Source organism: Moschus berezovskii, chromosome 7 (genome assembly GCF_049115385.1).
Source record: "Moschus berezovskii isolate FMDL1 chromosome 7, NW_MosBer_1.0, whole genome shotgun sequence".
Taxonomy (NCBI): domain Eukaryota; kingdom Metazoa; phylum Chordata; class Mammalia; order Artiodactyla; family Moschidae; genus Moschus; species Moschus berezovskii.
Genome location: NC_142466.1, coordinates 14,961,477 through 14,983,512, shown reverse-complemented (window position 1 = coordinate 14,983,512; position 22,036 = coordinate 14,961,477). Strand labels below are relative to the sequence as shown.

Below are 22,036 nucleotides of genomic sequence, written 5' to 3'. Positions count from 1 at the left end.
TCTTGCCTGGGAAATCCCATGGACAGAGAAACCTAGCAGGCTACAGTCCGTGGGATCACAGAGAGTCGGACATGACTGAATGACTAAACAACAGCAACAAACAACAGTCAATAGCAGTGTATGGTAGAATATATAAATGCCACAGTTTGTGCATCTTCCTGTTATTGGGTATTTGAGTTTTTTTTTTTAACTAGGGACTATGATAGAAAATGCTCAAAAAAGCCTTCCTGTATAAATGGCAACCCACTCCAGTGTTCTTGCCTGGAGAATCCCAGGGACGGGGGAGCCTGGTGGGCTACCGTCTATGAGGTCGCACAGAGTCGGACACGACTGAAGCGACTTACCAGCAGAAGCAGCATGTGTTTTTGAACACATTCTTTTGGGTATGTACACACTTCTGTGGGAATGAATTGCTGGATCATATATGTTCAGCTTTAGTAGATTCTAGCAAATTTAGTAAATCTAATAGATCTTTTTAGTAGATCCAGTAAATCTAGTGATTTAGTAGATAAACTCAGTTCTTTCCCAAAGGGGCCCTGATAGGTTACCCTTCCATCAGTTATATGAAAGTGTCCTATACTCCATTCCCTGCCAATGCTTGGGTTGATGGGTTTTTGCTTGGCTGGTTTTGGTTTTCTGTTGTTTGGCTGTTACAGAGCATTAGTTTAAAATTCTGCCCCGGATTTTATTATATGAATATACCGTAATTCGCTGTCCGTTTGCTGGGCTCTTACCCTGTTCCCTTGCTGCAGCACAGCCAGAGCTTGAACAGCTCTAATGTCTAGTCGGTGTTGTGGTTTGTTCTGTGTGTGATCTGACTGTTTGAGGAAGATGTAATACTGTAGGTACCAGAACCAATATATTCTCTGATTTTTTTCTTAACAGATTTTCCTCAGATTCCCTCTGTTTTTGAGTAGTATGATGCCAGTGTAAGAACCCATGTAAAATAGTTTCATTTTGTTGACATGAAAATCAGTTTTTATTTCATGGTGGTAAATGGTGATTTTCTTCACTCTTGTTAAAAAGTCACGTAAAAAAAAATAGTGTAATGCCTGAAACCAGACTTTCAGTGAAAGCGCTAGTAAACACAGCCAATTTAATTATACTGAATAATTTGCATTCTCGTAGAACAAGCACACAGTGATAGCTACCAGCACCTGCATGACATAGATCTTCAACCCATTGGAAAACTGCTGTGAGAATGATCTGAGAACATAATCCCTTTGTTTTTGGAAAACTCTGAATTTCATCCTTTGAAAATGAAAGGTGTTTCCAATCAGAGAACCATGCTTCAGTCCAACCTTAACAAAACTCCCCTCCCCCATTTACTCAAATTTTCTTTTAATATGGAGTTTTACAAGTACAGAACTCTACTCTAGAGACTTCCTTCTAATGAGTTCCATGTGATCCCTAGACCTCCTGCTGCTTCTCATGTTGGGCGTGTGATTACTTCATGCTAACCCTCTTCCTATTGTGCAGTATAACTTTAAACAGGTGTTTTCACAGGTGGTATTCAGTACTATCCTGTTACCATAAGTAATTCCTTGTGAGAGTTTAGATACTGTTAACCCTCTATGGTCGCTGAATGGTCTTTGGAAAGTGCCTTATGGGCATGTAAGACAGTTTTATATTTCCTGTTACTCTTCACTTTTGTCAGTTGTATGTTGAATTATTCATTTTTGGAATAGCTATAATGACCAGAAGGAGCATGTTATTCTCATCCTAGTAAGTTTTAGACATGCTTTTTTACTTTCACGTGGAGGTGTTTCACATTTATTATTAATTGTTGTCAAGAACTTTTTAATGATAGCTGAAAACTACTGCTTTATATTCTGTTCAGTGTTTGGATAGGTCTGTTAAAGAAACATCTTTACCTCTTGGGACTTAAGAGGTGCTATTGTACATAGCTGTAAATCTTCCAGCTGTTAGTTATCTGTACTAACAAGCCTGAAAATAAATCAACAAGTGAGGTAGCCCCTGGAGAAGGCAATGGCAAGCCACTCCAGTGTTCTTGCCTGGAGAATCCCAGGGACAGGGGAGCCTGGTGGGCTTCTGTCTGTGGGGTCACACAGAGTCGGACACGACTGAAGTGACTTAGCAGCAGAGGTAGCCTCAATGAGTTTACATAATCCAGAAACCTTATTGAGGAAAGTATTTTCAATGACCTCTCCTTTCTGAGCCCCAAAATCTTTTTATCAGTATCAATAATGTGTTGTCTTGGATTTTTCCTTCTAAATATCTGGTAAAAGTTCTAATGTCATAAATCAAGATTGGGGTGGAGGCGGTGACGGTGGTTGTAGGAGCACAAATGGAATCAACTTCTGACTTTATCTCATATTCGGGACCTGGTTTAGAGATGAATTTAGAAAGCATTTTGAAATCTTGGTAAATAAAATGCTTTGACCTCTAATAGATCATTTCTGAATCTATCCTTGTAGTCAGCTTTTACAAAGAAGCCCAATATTATTAAAAGCCTTGCTCAAGTTGCAGCTTCCTTGTAGAGTAGGAGAGTAAAGTACCCAGTAACCTAGTGCCAACAGACCCCTCGTTAACTTCCCTGTCATTGCAGCACCCATAGCAGCTGTTTTCTTTCTCCATAGGTATCAGCCAGAGCCGGATCTCTCACTGGTTATTGCAGCAGGGGTCAGACCTGAGTGAACAGAAGAAAAGAGCATTTTACCGATGGTATCAGCTTGAAAAGACAAACCCTGGTAAAAAATTTTTTTCCTTTCTTTAAATGCCTTTGAAACAGGACAAGTATAATTAATTACTTTATTGAATCCGCGTGCTGATTTGTCTTCCCCAAGGTAGTTTCATACGCTGCTGTTGCTCCTTTATGCCAGAGAAGTCTCTCTAACTGTAAAACCTAAGCCCTGATTATTATGCCAGCTTTTAGTTTAGTGTTCAGCATTATCTAGTCATCTTCACTCCTTCCTCCAAGGTGCCTCTCTGTTTCCAGGTTATATGACATTTCTAACCGTAATTGGAAAGAATGGTCATGATTGTCAGTGGTCAGTTTTTTTTCCCCCTCAACTAAAGGTACATACAATATTTCATACCTAGTTTTATGTGTGTTTGTAAATCTTGTTTTAGTTAGTAATATAAATTTAATAATTTATTTTGTTCACAGTATACCATAACCAGTGGTTTCTGCTAATAATTTTGTGTTTCTAATTGTGGGTAATGAATGTGTCTTTGGACTTTAGAGTGAGCTGCCCTGTTGACTTTGGGGCTTCAAATGGAATGAAATCTTAAGAGAAAAGATCACAGAAATCTTTGTGTCAGAAGTTACCAGGATATGCAAGATCTATTGCAGGATACTTTTAACAGGTGATAAATAAAGTAAAATTTGAAGTTTTTGACAGACTGTTAAGTCTACACATTACAAAGACTGGTCGCAGTGAGGTCAGTCTCAAGTTTAACCTTGTGACTGAGCTTCTTCTGTAACTATAGCATTAAAGCCTTTGCTTATCAATCCAAGTATTGTGTATTGAAGACTCTTAGCTAATAATAGCATTGACTCTGAGGTGGAAATAGTGTTATGGAGACATGTTTGTGTGTGTGTGTCTGTGGTAAGACTTGTTTTTCAAAGATCACTCTTTATTTGAAAGGCTTGGGCAGACAAAAGAGAACAGCATACTCTCCCCAATGAATTTTTTAAACTAACCAGCTCCCCATTTTCTATACTGAAACGTTACAGATGTACAAAAAAGTTGAAAAACTAGCACACTTAACACCTGTCAACCCTCCTCTTAGATACAGTGATTGTTCACAATTTGCTGTGTTTGTGTTATACCTATAAAATAAAAGAATTTTTTAAAGGTATGGTTATATACACACACACTCTTTCTCTCTCTTTAGCATTAAAGGAAAAAAGAAAAAGTGAAAGTGAAGTCGCTCAGTCGTGTCCAACGCTTTGCAACCCCATGGACTGTAGCCTACCAAGCTCCTCTGTCCATGGGGTCTTTAGCATTTGTCAGCTTAAAAAAAGGATAATAATACTTCACCATAGCCCCTACTATAACATCTAAGAAAATTAATTATAATTCCTTAATATCAGCTAATATCCAGTCCATATTCACATTTCTTTAGTTGTTGAAAGAATGTTTTTTTGTAGCTTTTTTTAAAATTAATTTTTAATTGGCGTGTAGTTGATTTACAGTATTGTGTTAAATTTCAAGTGTATAGCAAAGTGATTCAGTTATATATATGTTTCAGATTATTTTCCATTACAGGTTATTATACTGACTGTAGTTCCCTGTGCTGTACAGTAAATCCTTATTGCTTATATATTTTATGTATAGCAGCTTGTATCTGTTAATCCCTTACCCTTGATTTATTAGCTTTTTTTAAAATTAAATGTTATTTAGACCGACAAATTGGAATTTGTTATGTCTCTTTAGACTCTTAAATCTAGTCACTTAAAATTTTTTTTTCATGGCATAAATTTTTTAAACCATCTAATCTTACAAAGGAGATCCAACCAGTCCATTCTAAAGGAGATCAGTCCTGGGTGTTCATTGGAAGGACTGATGCTAAAGTTGAAACTCTTATACTTTGGCCATCTGATACAAAGAGTTGACTCACTGGAAAAGACTCTGATGCTGGGAGGGATTGGGGGCAAGAGGAGAAGGGGACAACAGAGAATGAGATGGCTGGATGGCATCACCGACTCGATGGACATGAGTTTGAGTGAACTCCAAGAGGTGGTGATGGACAGGGAGGCCTGGCGTGCTGCGATTCATGGGGTCGCAAAGAGTCAGGCACAACTGAGCAACTGAACTGAACTGAATCTTAAAAGGTGTCCTACATTCTGGTCTTTCCTTTTTCCTCTTAGTGTGAACTAACTTGTTTTTCTGTAGCCTGTGTATTTCACCTAAACTGAAAGTTAGGATTGGGAGCTTGGTTAGATTCAGCTTAAAATTGTTTGGCAAGAGTAATTCATAGATCGTTTAAGGAGGACATTTACTGATGGCCTTAATTAACTTTGAAATACATGAAGATAAAATGAATATGTGATAAAGTAGGTATAGTAAAATGTTAGGGTGTATAGGTACAGATATTGACTATGAAATCCTTTCATCATTGCTGTATGTTTGAAAATTTTCACAGTAATACATTAGGGAAAATGCTTTGTAGGTAATTTCACCTCATGTTACCACATGTCAGGAGACGTGTAAAAGTCAGTTTGTACCACTAGTCATTTGCTAAGTTTGATTATTTGTTAAGTTGGTGGCCACTGGATCCTGTTTTTGCAGGTTGTAAATAGTCTCTCGGGCATTATTTTGACACTGGATAAATAGCCTTTTTTGTAACAATCATTTTACCAATGGCCTTAGCATCCATTGATGATGCTCACCTGAATCAGTTATTCTGATGGAGGATTGTAGAATGGTGATGATGTAATCTAGCACTTCTCCACTATTTATTAGCTGCCAGTTTTTCTATAAAGAGGAACTTTCATCTTTAGATATTTCTCGACCAACATCTAGATATGCAGGCAAACCTCTCAAAATAATGACTTTGTTGTTGCTGCCATTAGTTACACATTCTAAAACAGCACAGTTTAGAGAAAAATATAATGCAAATGATGTATGTAATTTTTAATTGTCTAATAGCCACATTTTAGAAAGAAGAAATTGCTAGAATTAATTTTTATAATATATTTATGTTTGTGTTATCACTTCAACACTCAGTCAACACTAAAAAGTTACTGAGATCTCTCTTCCCGCTTCTGTACTTCCTTTTTCTTTCTTTTTTCCCTCTCTCTCTTTCTTTATTTTTCTTTGAAATCCAGTGTGTATTTTACACTTGAAGCACCTGCCATACTCCACATACTGAGTAGCGAGGTGTGGCTAGTGGCTACCATATAGGACAGGGCAATCTAAAAATTCATGTTGACGCCACACTTCAATCTGAGCTTTAAGCAATCTTCCCAAAGAGCTGACTTCTTCTATGATCCACAGCACAGCAAATCAGATGGAGAGGAATAAAAATATGGCACTTGATCTGTTGAATCCAGCAGCTTACACTGTGATAAAAAGGGTTGCTGCTGCTGCTGCTGCTGCTGCTAAGTCACTTCAGTCGTGTCCGACTCTGTGTGACCCCATAGACGGAAGCCCACCAGGCTCCCCTGTCCCTGGGATTCTCCAGGCAAGAACACTGGAGTGGGTTGCCATTTCCTTCTCCAATGTGTGAAAGTGGAAAGTGAAAAGTGAAAGTGAAGTCGCTCAGTCATGTCTGACCCTTAGCGACCCCACGGACTGCAGCCTTCCAGGCTCCTCCATCCATGGGATTTTCTAGGCAAGAGTACTGGAGTGGCTTGCCATTGCCTTCTCCGATAAAACAAGGTACATAAACTTATTTTTAAACCACACTATTGAAGTATAATGTATAAAATAAACCCATGTTAAACATATAATTAAATGAGTTTTAATAAGCTTACACTGTAACAATCACCACAGTCCATATATTAGAATATAACTTCACTTTCAGTGCTCATGCTCTAGTTTTAGGGTTGCTGCTGCTGCTGCTGCTAAGTCACTTCAGTCGTGTCCGACTCTTTTAGGGTTAGGCAAGGTAAATAAGGAACTGTGTCCAGGGGTTTCATAAACCTGGTCGTATGCTAGCAATTGGCTACCAGGGTGAATATCAGAGGGATTGTATATGTTCCGGAATATATATAGCAGAGCAGTGAAGAATTTGGATGACAAACACTAGTCAACTCTGTCAGGCAATCAGTCTGCATAAGAGAAGGGATTTTTGTCTCTTAGGTTTGGCACTTAGATCAGTGTTTGACATATAATCTAATCATGGCTGATAAAGGTAAATTCCCACACTGGATTTCAGGGCTGGACTTTAGTCTCAGACCGGGACTTGGATACCAGGAAAAGGAATTCCCTAGAAACAGGAAAGCAGACTATCATGTCAGCATTGTTGTAGCTGATCAAGATAGCACTGTCAATTGTGGAATTCTACTACTGGAATTCAGTTTCAACAGGAAAAATGGGAAAGGGCTAACAGCACTCATCCAAATGTTGATTAGCAGGTGATTTTTTAAGGATATAGAGTCTCCCTTTAAAAATGCTGCTGCTGCTAAGACTCTTCACAACCCCATGGACTGCAGCCTACCAGGCACCCCTGTCCCTGGGATTTTCCAGGCAAGAACACTGGAGTGGGTTGCCATTGCCTTCTCTGCCCTTTAAGAATAAGTTCCTCTAATTATATGCATTTGCTGTTCAGTGAAGTTACGTTCCCCATTGTCCCCTTTTTAAGGTCTTCCTATTTTTCATTTGAGAATCAGATTCATTCTGGTGGCTTCCCTGGTGACTCAGAGTAAAGAATATGCCTGCAGTGCAGGAGACCTGAGTTCTATTCCTTGGTTGGAAAGATCCCCTGGAGAAGAAAATGGCAACCCTCTCCAGTATTCTTGCCTGGAAAAATCCCATGGACAGAGGAGCCTGGCGAGCTACAGTCCATGGAGTTGCAAAGAGTCGGACATAACTAAGCAACTAACACACACACAGATCCATTCTAGTTCTGAGTTCTTTCTAACTTTCTAGTCTTTTCTGTAGGATGTAATTTAAAGTTAGCTGAAGAGAAGAGGGTAAGTTAGTGATTATCAGTTGGTCATTTTCATTGCATCAACAGTAATTGGATATTACCAGTTGAAATATAATTTTTTAAAAGGTTTTCTTTGTACTTTCACCTTGATTAAAAGAACTAATATGATACAGAATTTTTTCTAGATAAATTCACTTTTATTGACCTTAAAATAACCTTTGGTTTTAGCTAAAGAATTGTATTCTTGTTTCATGGACACTTTGGAAATATTAGCCAAAATTAGATTAGCATCTAAGAATAGCTTATCCACTGTTTAGTCAGTAGTTGCCTATAATACATCAGAATCTTCTTTGCAAGTCATTGCAGAGGTGATTAGAATCCAACTAAATGTATCTCAGTTGAGAAGTGGTTAAATAAATGATGATTATGCTTGTATAATGGAATACTGTGGAGGCTATGTAGCTATTTTTTAAAGGTGACTTTATAGGAATTGAATTTATATGTGGTAATATCAAATATGTAAGTGAGTAATGTAGGCTACCAATGATACAGTATATTTCTTATTTATATAGGGGGATACACACACATAAGTATGTAGTTACATAAACATGGAACATCTCTGGGAAGGCATATTAGGAATTGATAAGAAAGGCTCTGTGGAGGGGAACTAAAAGAAGAGGAGGCCAGGAGTGGCAGGGACGTTAGTTACGTAACTTTTGTGTCTTCCTAAATTTTATACCATGTACTTGTGTTATATATTCCCAAAACACATTGAGAAGAAGAGAAGGAGGGAGAGAGGCAAAAAAAGAAAATTATCTACCTGTTTATAGTTTCAAGATATAAAAAACTGAAGAACTTAGGTTCACATAATTCAGACCTTTTTTGAGAGGCAGTTAGTTAGAAAATACAATGTCAGTGATTTTTCTTGATCTTTTATTTCATATTTTTTCTCTGTCCAGGACAGATAGCTTATCAGAAGAAATGTAACTGGTATTATCCCTGTGCATATATTCTGATAAAAAAATGAAAAATTAAGGAAAATCACACAGTGAAAAAGTGCCCTTTTTTCCCCTCTAAATTTAAGCATCTAGAAAAACAACCCCCCCCCAAAAAAAATTGTACATTCTGTACCTTTATTCCTGGGCTCAGAGCATTTCTCTCTTTATACCTTATTGAAGTTCTCTCTTTTCAACCTCTTCACTCTGGATCCATTTGAATAGTTCCTTTTTTTTTTTTTAAGTCTCTCTTTTAGTGGACTCAGCAAGAAAAATAATAGAGTGGATATTTATTTTTTTACTGATAATCCTACAGATATAGTGTAATTCTCTGGTAAACAGACCAATCATCAGAATTTCCCAGCACAACCCAACCTCTGCCAAGACATGAATAAAACAGGCTGATGGAAGCTGATCAAATACATTTTATCTTGTTTCTTACGAAAACATTTACAAGAAAATGCTTATTTTTAAAGCAGTGAGTATGAAATTTAGCATGGTTGACATCAAAAGCCCCTTTATTTAATTAAATTAAACTCAGCAGTCCTTTTGCTTGTCTAATTTAAACATTAGTACAGCAGACAGGGCTTGATGAGTTCTTCTTGGCTCATGGCTGTGATTCTGCATATTTCTAAATTAAACAGTTAAATAAAGTTTGCCAAGAGGTTTATGCAGCAAGCACATGAAGTAAATTTGGAGATCAGAGGTAATGCCTCCTCCCTTCACTGTTGCAGAGTGTCAGAGCCTCAGGGAGATCATGTGTGTGACAGTGGGAAAAATGAAAAATTACTTATAGAGAAGCTAATATCTGTGAATGGAGTAGTGATAACGTGCTTGTAGTCATTGTTTTATTAGCTGATTGGCAAAGGCTCACCCAAAAGTAATCCTGAGAAGCAACAAAATAATTATATATGCAAAGACAACAGTTACCAAAATGTTAAAAATCTGTCAGCAGTTTAGGAAGAGTTTTTTTTTTCTCTCTCTCTCTCTTGGGTTAAATTTGCTAGATAAACCTGCAGAATTTTGTCCTGCAAATTTTGCATACGTTTTGAGGGACAATGCAGTATTAAAGAAAATCACACAGTGAAAAAATACCTTTCTTCCCCTCTAAATGTAAGCATTTAAAAAAATAAAATTGTCAGTCTTTGTATCAGGGATGGTATATGCATTTTCTTAACAAAATTTTGTCTTAATGGGGGCCCAGATACAATGTGGAGAAAGTTTGAGAAGAGTGCACAGGTAATATACTTCCTATGGGGAAAAATAGTGGGTCCCTTAGCCAACACAGAATGCCTGTGTTTTATTTCCTATATACATTGTTCCTGCATCCTACTATCTTTGTATTTTTCTCTCAAAGTCAATAACTTTGAACCCTTTCTTGGGTTATTCATTGCTCTCCATCCATTTCAACCAAAGCAAGAAGAATAGGTTTCTAGATCATATTTGTATTTATTGTAATATTTCCAGCATGCTTCTTGTGCTGTTTTAAAATACTACTACATTGACAAAGGAAAAGGAGCAAGAAGAAACCCTCAAGAGTAATGTAATACAATTATGTTCAAATTAAGTATGTTTATAAGTTTGAAATCATTCAGTTTCTACCTTCTGTGCATACATATCCTTGAATTCTTTTAATGTAACCAGGCCATTGCTTACTTCACTCTCTTCTCTTCCTCTTTCCCTCTCTCCCCCTTCCTTTTCCTTCCTGACCAATTTTATTTCATCTCAGTTTCCTTTTTCTAGAAAACTTGGACAATACAGAATATTATGAAGAAGCATAGTTACATTACCAATCAACCTTAATATCAGGAAAGAACCATTATTGTCACTTGGCTTATTCCTTCCGTCTCATGATTTGGTTAAGATTCTTTGTTTTCTTTGTGCCCATTTATCACTCTAAGAAAGCATGCCACAGTTACAGATACCGCCTGCTAGTTGCAACTCACTGACCTATTTCTTGTCCTCCACCCACTGAAGCCCTGAAGTTCTATATCCTTTTACCAGAGCAGACCTTGGATGGGGCCCTGCTGCCTCACCCAGATCACTTCTACTTCTGTCTTAATCAGCCATGGTAACAAGTTTGGCTCTGTTTTGGACTGTAGAATCGTGGCTGTAGAATAAAGTTTGTATATTCTAACTTAGACTCCAGAGCCCTCGTTATACTGTAAATCCTGCTTGCATTCAGAAGAATACCAAAACAAGGGTTCTGAAACTCTCTAGCGCCATAATTCCCTTTTTACACCTAAACTTTGTTAATTTTGAGTTGGACCCAGACCTAATTGCCAAGTTATTTTGGCAGAACAGAGCCCTCTTTCTTGAGCTATCTAAAGAAAGGTTTTAATTTAGAGTTTCATAGTGTGTGGGCCAGGAATTTTTTAAATCAGGGATCAGCAAACTCTCCCTGTAAAGGGCAGATAGTAAATATTTTAGGCTTTGCAAGCTGTGTGGTCTCTGTCACAGCTACTCAGTTCTGCCATTTGAGTACCAAAAAAGAGGCAATATGGAAATGACGAAGTGTGGATGTGTGCCAGTAAAACTTTTATTTAAACTGTGGCAAAAGGCCAAACTGTGCCACACCTTTTAAGCTATCAGCCTATAATATCTTCTGTAGGTGACATATTTGTCCATTTGAGGAAGAAGTCAAATATTTACATCACACATAACAGGAGATCATGTGTATATTAAGAGTGTAAACAAAAGTGAAAACTAAAAAAATATTCTGAGTAATACAAGATACACTGACCATAAAGGAACAGATGAACAGATCTGACTATATAAAAATTAAGATGATAAAGCACACCATAAACAAAAAATCTAAAGAGAAACTGGAAAAAAACAGTTGCAGTCTGTATGAATGGCAGTTGGTGTGGTATCTATACGCCAGTGAGAGGAATAACTTGAAAGAAGGACAAAAGATATAAGTTCACAAGAGAAGATATATTAAATAATTGTCAGAAAATAGGAATAGATTTTCATTCTTACTAATAGTGAAATCTTTTCATTAGAATTTTTTTTTGCCTACCAAATTTATAAATGTGAACGATTAGTAACACAATACTCAATGTGTTGGAGAAACTAGAGATGGTTGTGATGTCTTCTATTAGTTCTATCTTATTGTGTAACAAATTATCCCACAGTTTCAGTTCGGTTCAGTCACTCAGTTGTATCCGACTCTGCGACCCCATGAATCACAGCACGCTAGGCCTCCCTGTCCATCACCAACTCCCAGAGTTCACTCAAACTCATGTCCATCAAGTCGGTGATGCCATCTAGCCATCTCATTCTCTGTCGTCCCCGTCTCCTCCTGCCCCCAATCCCTCCCAGCATCAGAGTCTTTTGCAGTGAGTCAGCTCTTCGCATGAGGTGGCCAAAGTATTGGAGTTTCAGCTTTAGCAACAGTCCTTCATCAAGCATCGATTATCTCACAATTTGTGTGGATTGGGAATTCAGGAGTTGCTTATGAGGCTGTAGTCAAGCTGTTAGCATGGACAGTCCCCACAGACAGTCTACTTCTAAGGTCACTCCTGTGAGTCCCTGCAGGCTCCAGTTCCTTACAGCCTATTGGCCAGAGACTCCAGGTCCTCCAGATGGACCTCACCATTGGCTTCCTGAGTATTCTTACTACATGGCCACTAGTTTCCCCCTGAGCAAGTGATCTAAGAGCCAGAACAACAACACAGACACCACAATGTATTCTGTAGTCTAATCCCCAAACAGTGGATGCCATCACTTCATGACATGTTGTTGGTCACATAAACTAATCCTGGTACAACATGGTCAGTACAAGGAGGTGGGATTCCTTAGGAGCCATCTTGAAGCTGATTACCACACAACTGTATTGGGACTATATGTCTGGAGCCTTCTGTCTGTCAGCTATCCTCTCTGCATAGCTTCTGCTTCAGCTGCTGCTGCTAAGTCACTTCAGTCGTGTCCGACTCTGTGTGACCCCATAGACGGAAGCCCACCAGGCTCCCCCGTCCCTGGGATTCTCCAGGCAAGAACACTGGAGTGGGTTGCCATTTCCTTCAGCTAGGGTGTCCAAATTGGCTTTTTTTCTCAAATGTCTGGTGCCTGGGTGGATTTCACAGGAGCAGCTGGGAGCAGACTGGGCCTCTTTCACTCTATATGGCTGGCTTTGGCTTCCTTAAAACAGTGTGGTCTCAGGTTAGTCATAGTTCTTATATAGCAGCCAACTTCCTCCAGAACCAGCATTCCAAGAAATCTAGTCAGAAATTGCAAAGCTTCTTATGACCTGTGCTGTGTAGTTGTTCATTCATGTCCAACTCTCTGCAGCCTCATGGACTGTAACCACTAGGCTCCTCTGTCCACGGAATTTCCCAAGCAAGATGCTGGAGTAGATTGCCATTTCCTGTTCCAGGGGATCTTCCCTACCTAAGGATCAAACCCACTGTCTCTTGCATCTTCTGCATTGGTAGGAGGATTCTTTACCACTAGCACCACCTGGGAAGCCCTTATGACCTAGCCTCAAACTATCTCCATTTTCTGTTGTCACAGCGTGTCACAGGACCTACCCAGATTCAAAGGCATGATTACCAGGAGGTGTGACTTACTGTGAAGGGCCATCCTTGGAACCTATCCAAGGAATTTGTGTTTAGGATAGATGATGCTGTCTTACTCTAACGTGGGAGCAGTGAAGGTCATATAAACTGGTCTGATTCTGGATATATTTTGAAGATAAAACTGATAGGATTTGCCTGTTTATTAGATATATATTATAGTAGGTAGGGTAAAAAAGCAGAGTCCAAGGTGAATCTGAGATGTTTGAGCTGAGCAGTTTGAAGAATAGGGACACCATTTTCTTGGACGGAAAGATGGCAGGGCAGCAGGTTTGGAGAGGAAATGAGGATTGGTTAAAATATTGGACATTTGTATGAGACAGTGCCTATAATGATGTAGCCATTAAGGGGATGTCAACAAATCTGTGTGTAGTACAATAGAAACACTATCCGTGATATTTATTGCAGGGTATAATAAGTAAAGTATAATTACGGTTATGGAGAAAGAAATACATTCATGCATGCATTATTGCAGTTCAGGTTGAGAAAAGACTAGTCTGAATTAGTGAAATATCTCAATTGTACATTTTTTCCATAGGTTTTATTACATTCAAGAGGTAAGAAATAATATAGCATTAATAGGTAGAATTATGGAGATCTGATTTAGTTAATAGACTAAAAGCATCAAATATCTCTTTCTGATACTATATTTGGCTTTTTTAAAAAAATGTTTGCAACAATTGTGTGTGTTAGTCACTCAGTTGTGTCTGACTCTGTGACCCCTTGGAGTTGTAGCCCACCAGGCTCCTCTGTCCATGGAATTCTCCAGGCAAGAATACTGAAGTGGGTTGCTATTTCCTTTTCCAGGGGAATCTTCCCGACCCAGGGATTGAACACAGGTCTCCCACGTTGCAGGCAGACTCTTTACTGACTGAGCCACCAGGGAACAACAGTTAGGGTTATCTTAAATTCATCTCCTACCTGCATACTTTGTTTCAAGTGGTTCCATTTTCTCAGCAACCCGAAGCCTTTTAAATGGTAATAAAAGGATCTGAACGTGTAGGGTATATTGGTCAGAAAGATTAAAACCGTCAAGTAGGAATCTCAAGAAAATTTTTTCAGAAGATTCTCTGACTGTCACTGGGCCAAAAAATCATATATCCTTTTTCCCCGAAGAGAGAGATTTTGAGCTTTGTTGACATAAACAAAAATAAAAGACAAATGACTACTGAAAAAAAAATGACAATTAATGATGGGGTTTTTTTTTCTAAGGAAGAGTTTTTGTCTCCTGAGATTTTTATTTTGGTCAAATAATTTTTTTAAATATAAGTATCAAATGTATAGGGCCTGCAAGTTCCAGTGAAGGGGCAAAAGTCAGTTGTTGATTTCATAATATATTTGTCATGCTGGTTTTCATAAATTACAAGATATTTACAAAAAAAGTATCTTGTTTATTTTCAGGGGCTACGCTAAGTATGAGACCAGCACCCATTCCAATAGAGGACCCGGAGTGGAGACAAACTCCTCCCCCAGTCTCAGCCACGTCTGGCACCTTCCGACTACGGCGAGGCAGTCGATTTACCTGGAGAAAGGAGTGTCTGGCTGTCATGGAAAGGTACCTGTCTCCTTTTCCTAGGAGCAATCTCCCAAAGTGAGGAAAGAGAAACTTGGGATAGATGTAGATGTGGACCCTTCATTTCTAACAAGTAATTTGAGATCTAGATTCTCTCAGATTATTTTGAGGTAGAATAAGTGCTGTATTATTGAAATATTATTAATCTTACCATTGAGAATTCATAAAACTATAGTTAGCATATCTTAATGTAATTTGTGTCCTCAGTGATTTAAGAAACTTTAAAAGTTTTTTGAGTTTAGATCTTTGTATTATACTGTAGAAAAACTCCTTGAAGTCTTATTTTTATAAAAAATATTGAATAACTGTGTAGGAGGCCACTGAAACCTAACTTTTTTTGATAAGGAGTACAGCCTGAAGGAACTTTGTCCCAAAGGCTAGAAGTACATGTTTTTGACTTTGATTTCATGTCCTCTGACTCTAGCACCAGTTCCTGATCCATAGTAGCTACTCAATACTTTATAAACTCTAATTTGACCTTAGCTTTAGTCTTATCATTTGAAATTATGTAAGTTAATTAAATGTGGTTATGAAATGTTCTTCGGCACTAAGCTGAAGAATTGATGCTTTTGAACTGTGGTGTTAGAGAAGACTCTTGAGAGTCCCTTGGACTGCAAGGAGATCCAACCAGTCTATCCTAAAGGAGACCAGTCCTGAATATTCATTGGGAGGACTGATGCTGAAGCTGAAACTCCAATACTTTGGCCACCTGGTACGAAGAACTGACTCATTTGAAAAGACCCTGATGTTGGGAAAGATTGAAGGCAGGAGAAGGACGACAAAGGATGAGGTGATTGGATGGCATCAACAACTCAGTGGACATGAGTTTGAGAGTAGACTCCAGGAGTTGGTGATGGACAGGGAGGCCTAGTGTGCTGCAGTCCATGGGGTCGCAGAGTCAGACACGACTGAGCAACTGAACTGATGAAATGTTCAGTATATTTAAGGTGGATCCTATAGTATAATTATCCTTTTCATCTCCTACCTGTAAATAATATTTATAGAGTCTTGGTTTGATGGACAGTTTTTGTATGTAGTAAGGTAATAATTGTCTATTAGAAAAGTATTTATCTCCCAAGATTAAGATGTAGAGAAAAAGAATATATTAGGCAGAAGTGAAAAGCATTGAACTTTTTCATATTGTGATTTCTCAATAATTTAAATAATAGAATGGAATTGAATGTTTAAATTTAACTTCTAAGCATATACATACTTACACTGAGCCCACTTCACATTTTTTTCCTACTGTCTACTCTGGCCAATTGAATGGTATACTGAAAAGAACATTTGACTCAGTCAGAAGACCTGGAGCCTGATCTTGGCTTTGCTGTTAACCAGCTGTGAAACTGTTCAGGTCACAGATTCTGAGCTTTAGCTTCATTATCACTAAAAGGTGGTTTTTCCACAGCCAGAGGTGAATTATATGCAGTCTAGGACTTTTGCCATCTCTCTTCCTGCCTTTCTTAATGAGAAGGTTGGACCCAGTAGGCAAAATGAAACTGTAGAGGTCCATTTATGTTATATCATCTGTTCCTTTCCTGACTCTGTTATAGATCAGAAAGAAGGCATTTATTGAATAACAATCTTTATAGGCTTGAGTGCTTAAAGTGAAAGAGTGAGACTTTGTTGTACCAAAGACATGACATTTACAATCTCCTCTGTTTTTCTCATTTAGAAATTTTGATCCTTCTAAAAAATTCCTTCAGAATTTATCACATAACAGACATGCCTTTAAATAATATCTAACTTGAATTATTTCCAATATTTTACGTTTTCCTCTTGATAGCAAAATAGCTGTTGTATTAGTTTCTATTTGGTATAAGTACTGATTGTTTTATTGATTGAGAGTTAAATTTTTTCGTGAAGATGTTGCAGAAAGGGAGACTCCTTCCAAGGCCTGTAAGTGGGCTCTTGTCTAATATTTGGAAACGAATTGTCTAAGGAAATACACGTGCTAACAAAGCAGGAGACTTTATTGGGAAGGGGCACCCAGGTAGAGAGCAGGAGGATTAGGGAACCCAGGAGAACTGCTCTGTCACGTGGCTCATAGTCTCAGGTTTTATGGTGATGAGGTTAGTGTCCAGACTATCTCTGGCCAATCACTCTGACTCAGGTTCCTTCCTGGTGGTGCAAGATGGATTCTAGGGAGGAGGATTCTGGGAGGTTGGTAGGACATATGGACCGGCGTTTTCTCTCTCCTTTTGACCTTTCCTGAATTCTTCTGGTTCATGGTAGCTTGTTAGTTCCATGTTCCTTACCAGGACCTCCTGTTGGTAAGATAGTTCATGCAAGTAGCTGCTGTCTTGCCTGGCCAGAGTGGGCAGTTTCGGTCAGTTGTCCCCTTAACAAAGATACCAGTATCCATTTATCACATAATGTTAGTTTGAAGAAGGATTAATTAAAAAATTGTTAACATTAATAATAATGGGTGATATTGCTAATACATTTTCAGAATTGAACCTTGAAAGCTTTGCGATTTGTGTTTTCCCAAGGCAGCAAGAACTGGCCACAAAAATCACTGATTAAATTTCACCTGAAAAGACATTGAGCAATTATCCTGTGTGAGGCTCCTGTTTAATCTTAGTTTTCACTTTTTAACCTAAATTTTAAGTGCTGCACTCAATATGCCAGCAAATTTGGAAAACTCAGCAGTGGCCACAGGACTGGACTGGAAAAGGTCAGTCTTCATTCCAATCCCAAAGAAAGGGAATGCCAAAGAATGCTCAAACTACCGCACAATTGCACTCATCTCACACGCTAGTAAAGTCATGCTCAAAATTCTCCCAGCCAGGCTTCAGCAATTTGTGAACCGTGAACTTCCAGATATTCAAGCAGGTTTTAGGAAAGGCAGAGGCACCAGAGATCAAATTGCCAACATCCGCTGGATCATGGAGAAAGCAAGAGAGTTCCAGAAAAACATCTATTTCTGCTTCATTGACTATGCCAAAGCCTTTGACTGTGTGGATCACAATAAACTGTGGAACATTCTGAAAGAGATGGGAATCCCAGACCACCTGACCTGCCTCTTGAGAAACCTGTATGCAGGTCAAGAAGCAACAGTTAGAACTGGACATGGAACAACAGACTGGTTCCAAATAGGAAAAGGAGTACGTCAAGGTTGTATATTGTCACCCTGCTTATTTAACTTATATGCAGAGTACATCATGAGGAACGCTGGGCTGGAAGAAGCACAAGCTGGAATCAAGATTGCCGGGAGAAATACCAATCACCTCAGGTATGCAGATGACACCACCCTTAAGGCAGAAAGTGAAGAGGAACTAAAAAGCCTCTTGAGGAAAGTGAAAGAGGAGAGTGAAAAGGTTGGCTTGAAGCTCAACATTCAGAAAACAAAGATCATGGCATCTGGTCCCATCACTTCATGGGAAATAGATGGAAAAACAGTGGAAACAGTGTCAGACTTTATTTTTTTGGGCTCCAAAATCACTGCGAATGCTGATTGCAGCCATGAAATTAAAAGACGCTTACTCCTTGGAAGTTATGACCAACCTAGGTAGCATATTAAAAAGCAGAGACGTTACTTTGCCAACCAAGGTCCGTCTAGTCAAGGCTATGGTTTTTCCCGTGGTCATGTATGGATGTGAGAGTTGGACTGTGAAGAAAGCTGATCGCCGAAGAATTGATGCTTTTGAACTGTGGTGCTAGAGAAGACTCTTGAGAGTCCCTTGGACTGCAAGGAGATCCAACCAGTCCATTGTAAAGGAGATCAATCCTGGGTGTTCATTGGAAGGACTGATGCTAAAGCTGAAACTGCAATACTTTGGCCACCTCATGCGACAAGTTGACTCACTGGAAAAGAGTCTGATGCTAGGAGGGATTGGGGGTGGGAGGAGACGGGGATGACAGAGAATGAGATGGCTGGATGGCATCCCCGACTCGATGGACATGAGTTTGAGTGAACTCCGGGAGTTGGTGATGGACAGGGAGGCCTGGCGTGCTGTGATTCATGGGTTCGCAAAGAGTTGGACACGACTGAGCGACTGAACTGACTGACTGAACTGAATCCAGGAATCAGTTATCTTTGGTTTAATTTTATCGTACCTGACACAGCAGTAAGAAAGTATGATGTAGTTTATTCCAGTAGTTTAAAAATTGCAAGAAGCCTTTGAAAGTTTTTAATAGCAGCAGTACAGAAGGTCATAGTATGATTTTCTTTCTGTGAAAATGGAGCTTTTTATTTTCTAACACAGAATATAAAATTCCCTAGCCTTAGAGCAGTTCCTGACTGTTTTTCCTAGACCAAATGGGTGAATAAATACATATGCAAAGACTATAAAGCCAGCAAAGTACCAGCCTTACTCAAATATATTAGTACAAGTCAAAAAATATTTCATTCTTCACCTCATACACTAAGATAAATTTCAAGTGAATCAAAAAAGTGAGTCTATGTAAATAATAGAAGAAAACATGAATGATTCACCCATATCCTAGAAATGGTGAACTTTTTCTTAAGATTCAAAATCCAAAAGCAATAGGATTACATAACTTACAAGAAAAATTGGGGGCAGAAAAAAACCATGAACAAAGTAAAATAAAAGAAAAATTGGATAAAATACTTGCTGTTTATTATTGTCCCTAAAGTATAAAGAACTTTTAAAAGAGAGAGAATACCGACAACTCTATAGAAAAATGAACTAGAGATATCAGCAGAAAAACAAATACAACTGGCTCTTACACTTTATGAAAAGATGTTTAACTCATTGAGAGAAATTAAAATTACACTGATGTTAATAACTGCCATTATTCTCCTGTCACATTGGCAAAAATTCAACAGTTCCACAGTGTTTTCTGTTCTTTGAGCTGCAGAGAAATGGGCACTTATGCATTGCCTGTGGGAATGCAAAATGGAACAACTTCCATGGAGAGGAATTTGCCAGTATTAGGGAAAATTACCCATGGGTTTGCTCTTTAACTCAGCACTCCCACTTATAAAAAATTATCCCAAAGGTAAACTTCTAGAAAATTATCCCAAAGATATATGTTGGAATAATATCAAAATACTGAATTCAACCAATATGTCTTTTGGTGCACTGGGTGAATAAATTATGTGGTACATCCATATGTTGGCTATCCGGGCTTACCTAATGAAGTGCTATGCAGCTGAAAAAAGGAGGAAATTTTTCTCTTCATAGAATGAAAACCATAGTGTGTCCATCTGTACTATCACTGTTAAGTATTTGAAAGGGTTTTTTTTTTGCATTTTTACAGTTATTAGAATAGATAATTCTCTATATGATAGTGATATTCAGGATATAATGTTTTTGTAAAGAGGCAGTATCAAATGTATATACTATGCTATCACTTATATATTTGCTTACGGTTTGTTTATGTATTTGCTTATAATATGTTTTTAGATGAGAGAATAAACCATGAAATAGATAAAATGATTTCGAATAGGAGAAGAGAAAACAGACTGGAAGGAATAAGGATAGAACCTGAACTTCTCTGAATATACCTTCTTTTAACATTGTAACCATTTAAATATTTTTTACAATTATAAAACAAGATTAAATTGAAATGAGGGGGAAAAGGTGATCCCTGAAAAAAAATAACTAATGAAACCAACAGACCTAGTGTGTGTATAAATTGATGACTTAGACACTCAGGATATTTATCAAGTGACTTTATACTGCACAATTTTGAGTATGCTTCCTAGGTGGGATACAGCTTAGAAATAAAAAGAATTGCAAAAATGTCACTGTTTTTACTAATTTTGGTCATATTAATATTGTTATTCAGATAATATTTCTATTTAGATACAGATGTCGGTATAGAAAAAACAAGTAATCATTAATGTTATTTAAAAAAAAAGTCTTGTTTAAATATGATTCACCTGTTTCAAGTGCACAATTCAGTGCTTTTTAGTACATTTACAGTTAGGTAACCGTCAATCACCATAATCAATTTTAGCACCTTCTCTTTATCCCCCAAAAAACCCTGTACCCAATAGCTGTCACTCATTCCTTCTCCCCGTCCCAGGCCCTTCCAAATCTATGTAACCATTAGTCTTCTTTCCCTGTATATAGATTTGCCTGTTATGGATATTTCCTATGAATGGAATCCTACAATGTGTGGCCTGTGTGACACTTCTTTCACTTAATGTAGTGTCTTCAGTGTCAGTATTTCATTCCTTTTTATTGCCGACTGATACCTGAAGTATATGTGTTGTTGTTGTTCAGTCACCAAGTGGTGTCCAACTCTTTGCAATCCCGTGGACTGCAGCATGCCAGGCTTCCCTGTCCCTCAGCATGTCCGGGAGTTTACCCAAGTTCATGTCCATTGAATCAGTGATGCCATCCAACCATCTTGTCCTCTGTCTATGCTGCTGCTAAGTCACTTCAGTCGTGTTCGACTCTGTGCGACCCCATAGACGGAAGCCCACCAGGCTCCCCATCCCTGGGATTCTCCAGGCAAGAACACTGGAGTGGGTTGCCATTTCCTTCTCCAGTGTGTGAAAGTGAAAAGTGAAAGTGAAGTCGCTCAGTCGTGTCCGACCCTTAGTGACCCCACAGACGGCAGCCAACCAGGCTTCTCCATCCATGGGATTTTCTAGGCAATAGTACTGGAGTGGCTTGCCATTGCCTTCTCTGCCTCTGTCTATACCATATTTTATTTATTCATTTATCAGTTAATGGACATTTGGGGTTGTTTCCACTTTTTAACTATTTTGAATAATGCTGCCTTGAACATAACTTGTGTACTAGCAGAATTGCTGGTTAAATGGTAACTCTGTTTTCACCATTTTGGGGAACTGCCATATTGTTTTCCTAAAACAGATTCACCATTTTACATTTCACCCAGCACCATATGATGGTTCCAGTTTCTTGTCAACACATTATCTGTATATTTGGTTATAGTCCTCCTAGTGTGTGTGAGGTATAATCTCATTGTGGTTTTGATTTGTGTTTCCTTAGCTAATGATGTTGAGTATATGTTCATATGCTTATTGGCTATTTGTGTATTTTTGGAGGAATGTCTGTTTAGATCCTTTGCACATTTTTGAAAATTTTTATTTGTTTTGGCTGTGCCTGGTCTTAGTTGAGGCATGCAGAACCTTTAGTTGTGGCCTTCAGGATCTTAGTTCCCTGACCAGGAATCAAACCTGTGCCTCCTGCAGTAGAAGTGCGAGTCTTAACCACTGAACTGCCAGGAAAATCCTCGTGTCATCTTTTTATATTGAATTGTAAAATTTCTTTATGTATTCTCCATGCAAGTCCCTTATCAAATATATGGTTTGCAAATATTTTCTCCCAGTCTGTGGGTGGTCTTTTCACATACTAGATATAATGACCTTTGAAGCATGCAAGTTT

At 38.4% G+C, this 22,036-nt stretch overlaps 1 protein-coding gene across 9 annotated transcripts in view; it reads left to right on the top strand.

Moving 5' to 3' along the window:
• HMBOX1 (homeobox containing 1) overlaps positions 1-22,036 on the top strand; it is a 191,466-nt gene that overhangs the window by 120,456 nt on the left and 48,974 nt on the right. For all 9 annotated transcript variants that reach the window (XM_055428071.2, XM_055428068.2, XM_055428070.2 and 6 more), the window contains exons 5-6: positions 2,601-2,711; positions 14,537-14,690. In XM_055428071.2, the coding sequence (XP_055284046.1) occupies positions 2,601-2,711; positions 14,537-14,690 (265 nt within the window). The remainder of the gene's footprint in view (positions 1-2,600; positions 2,712-14,536; positions 14,691-22,036) is intronic.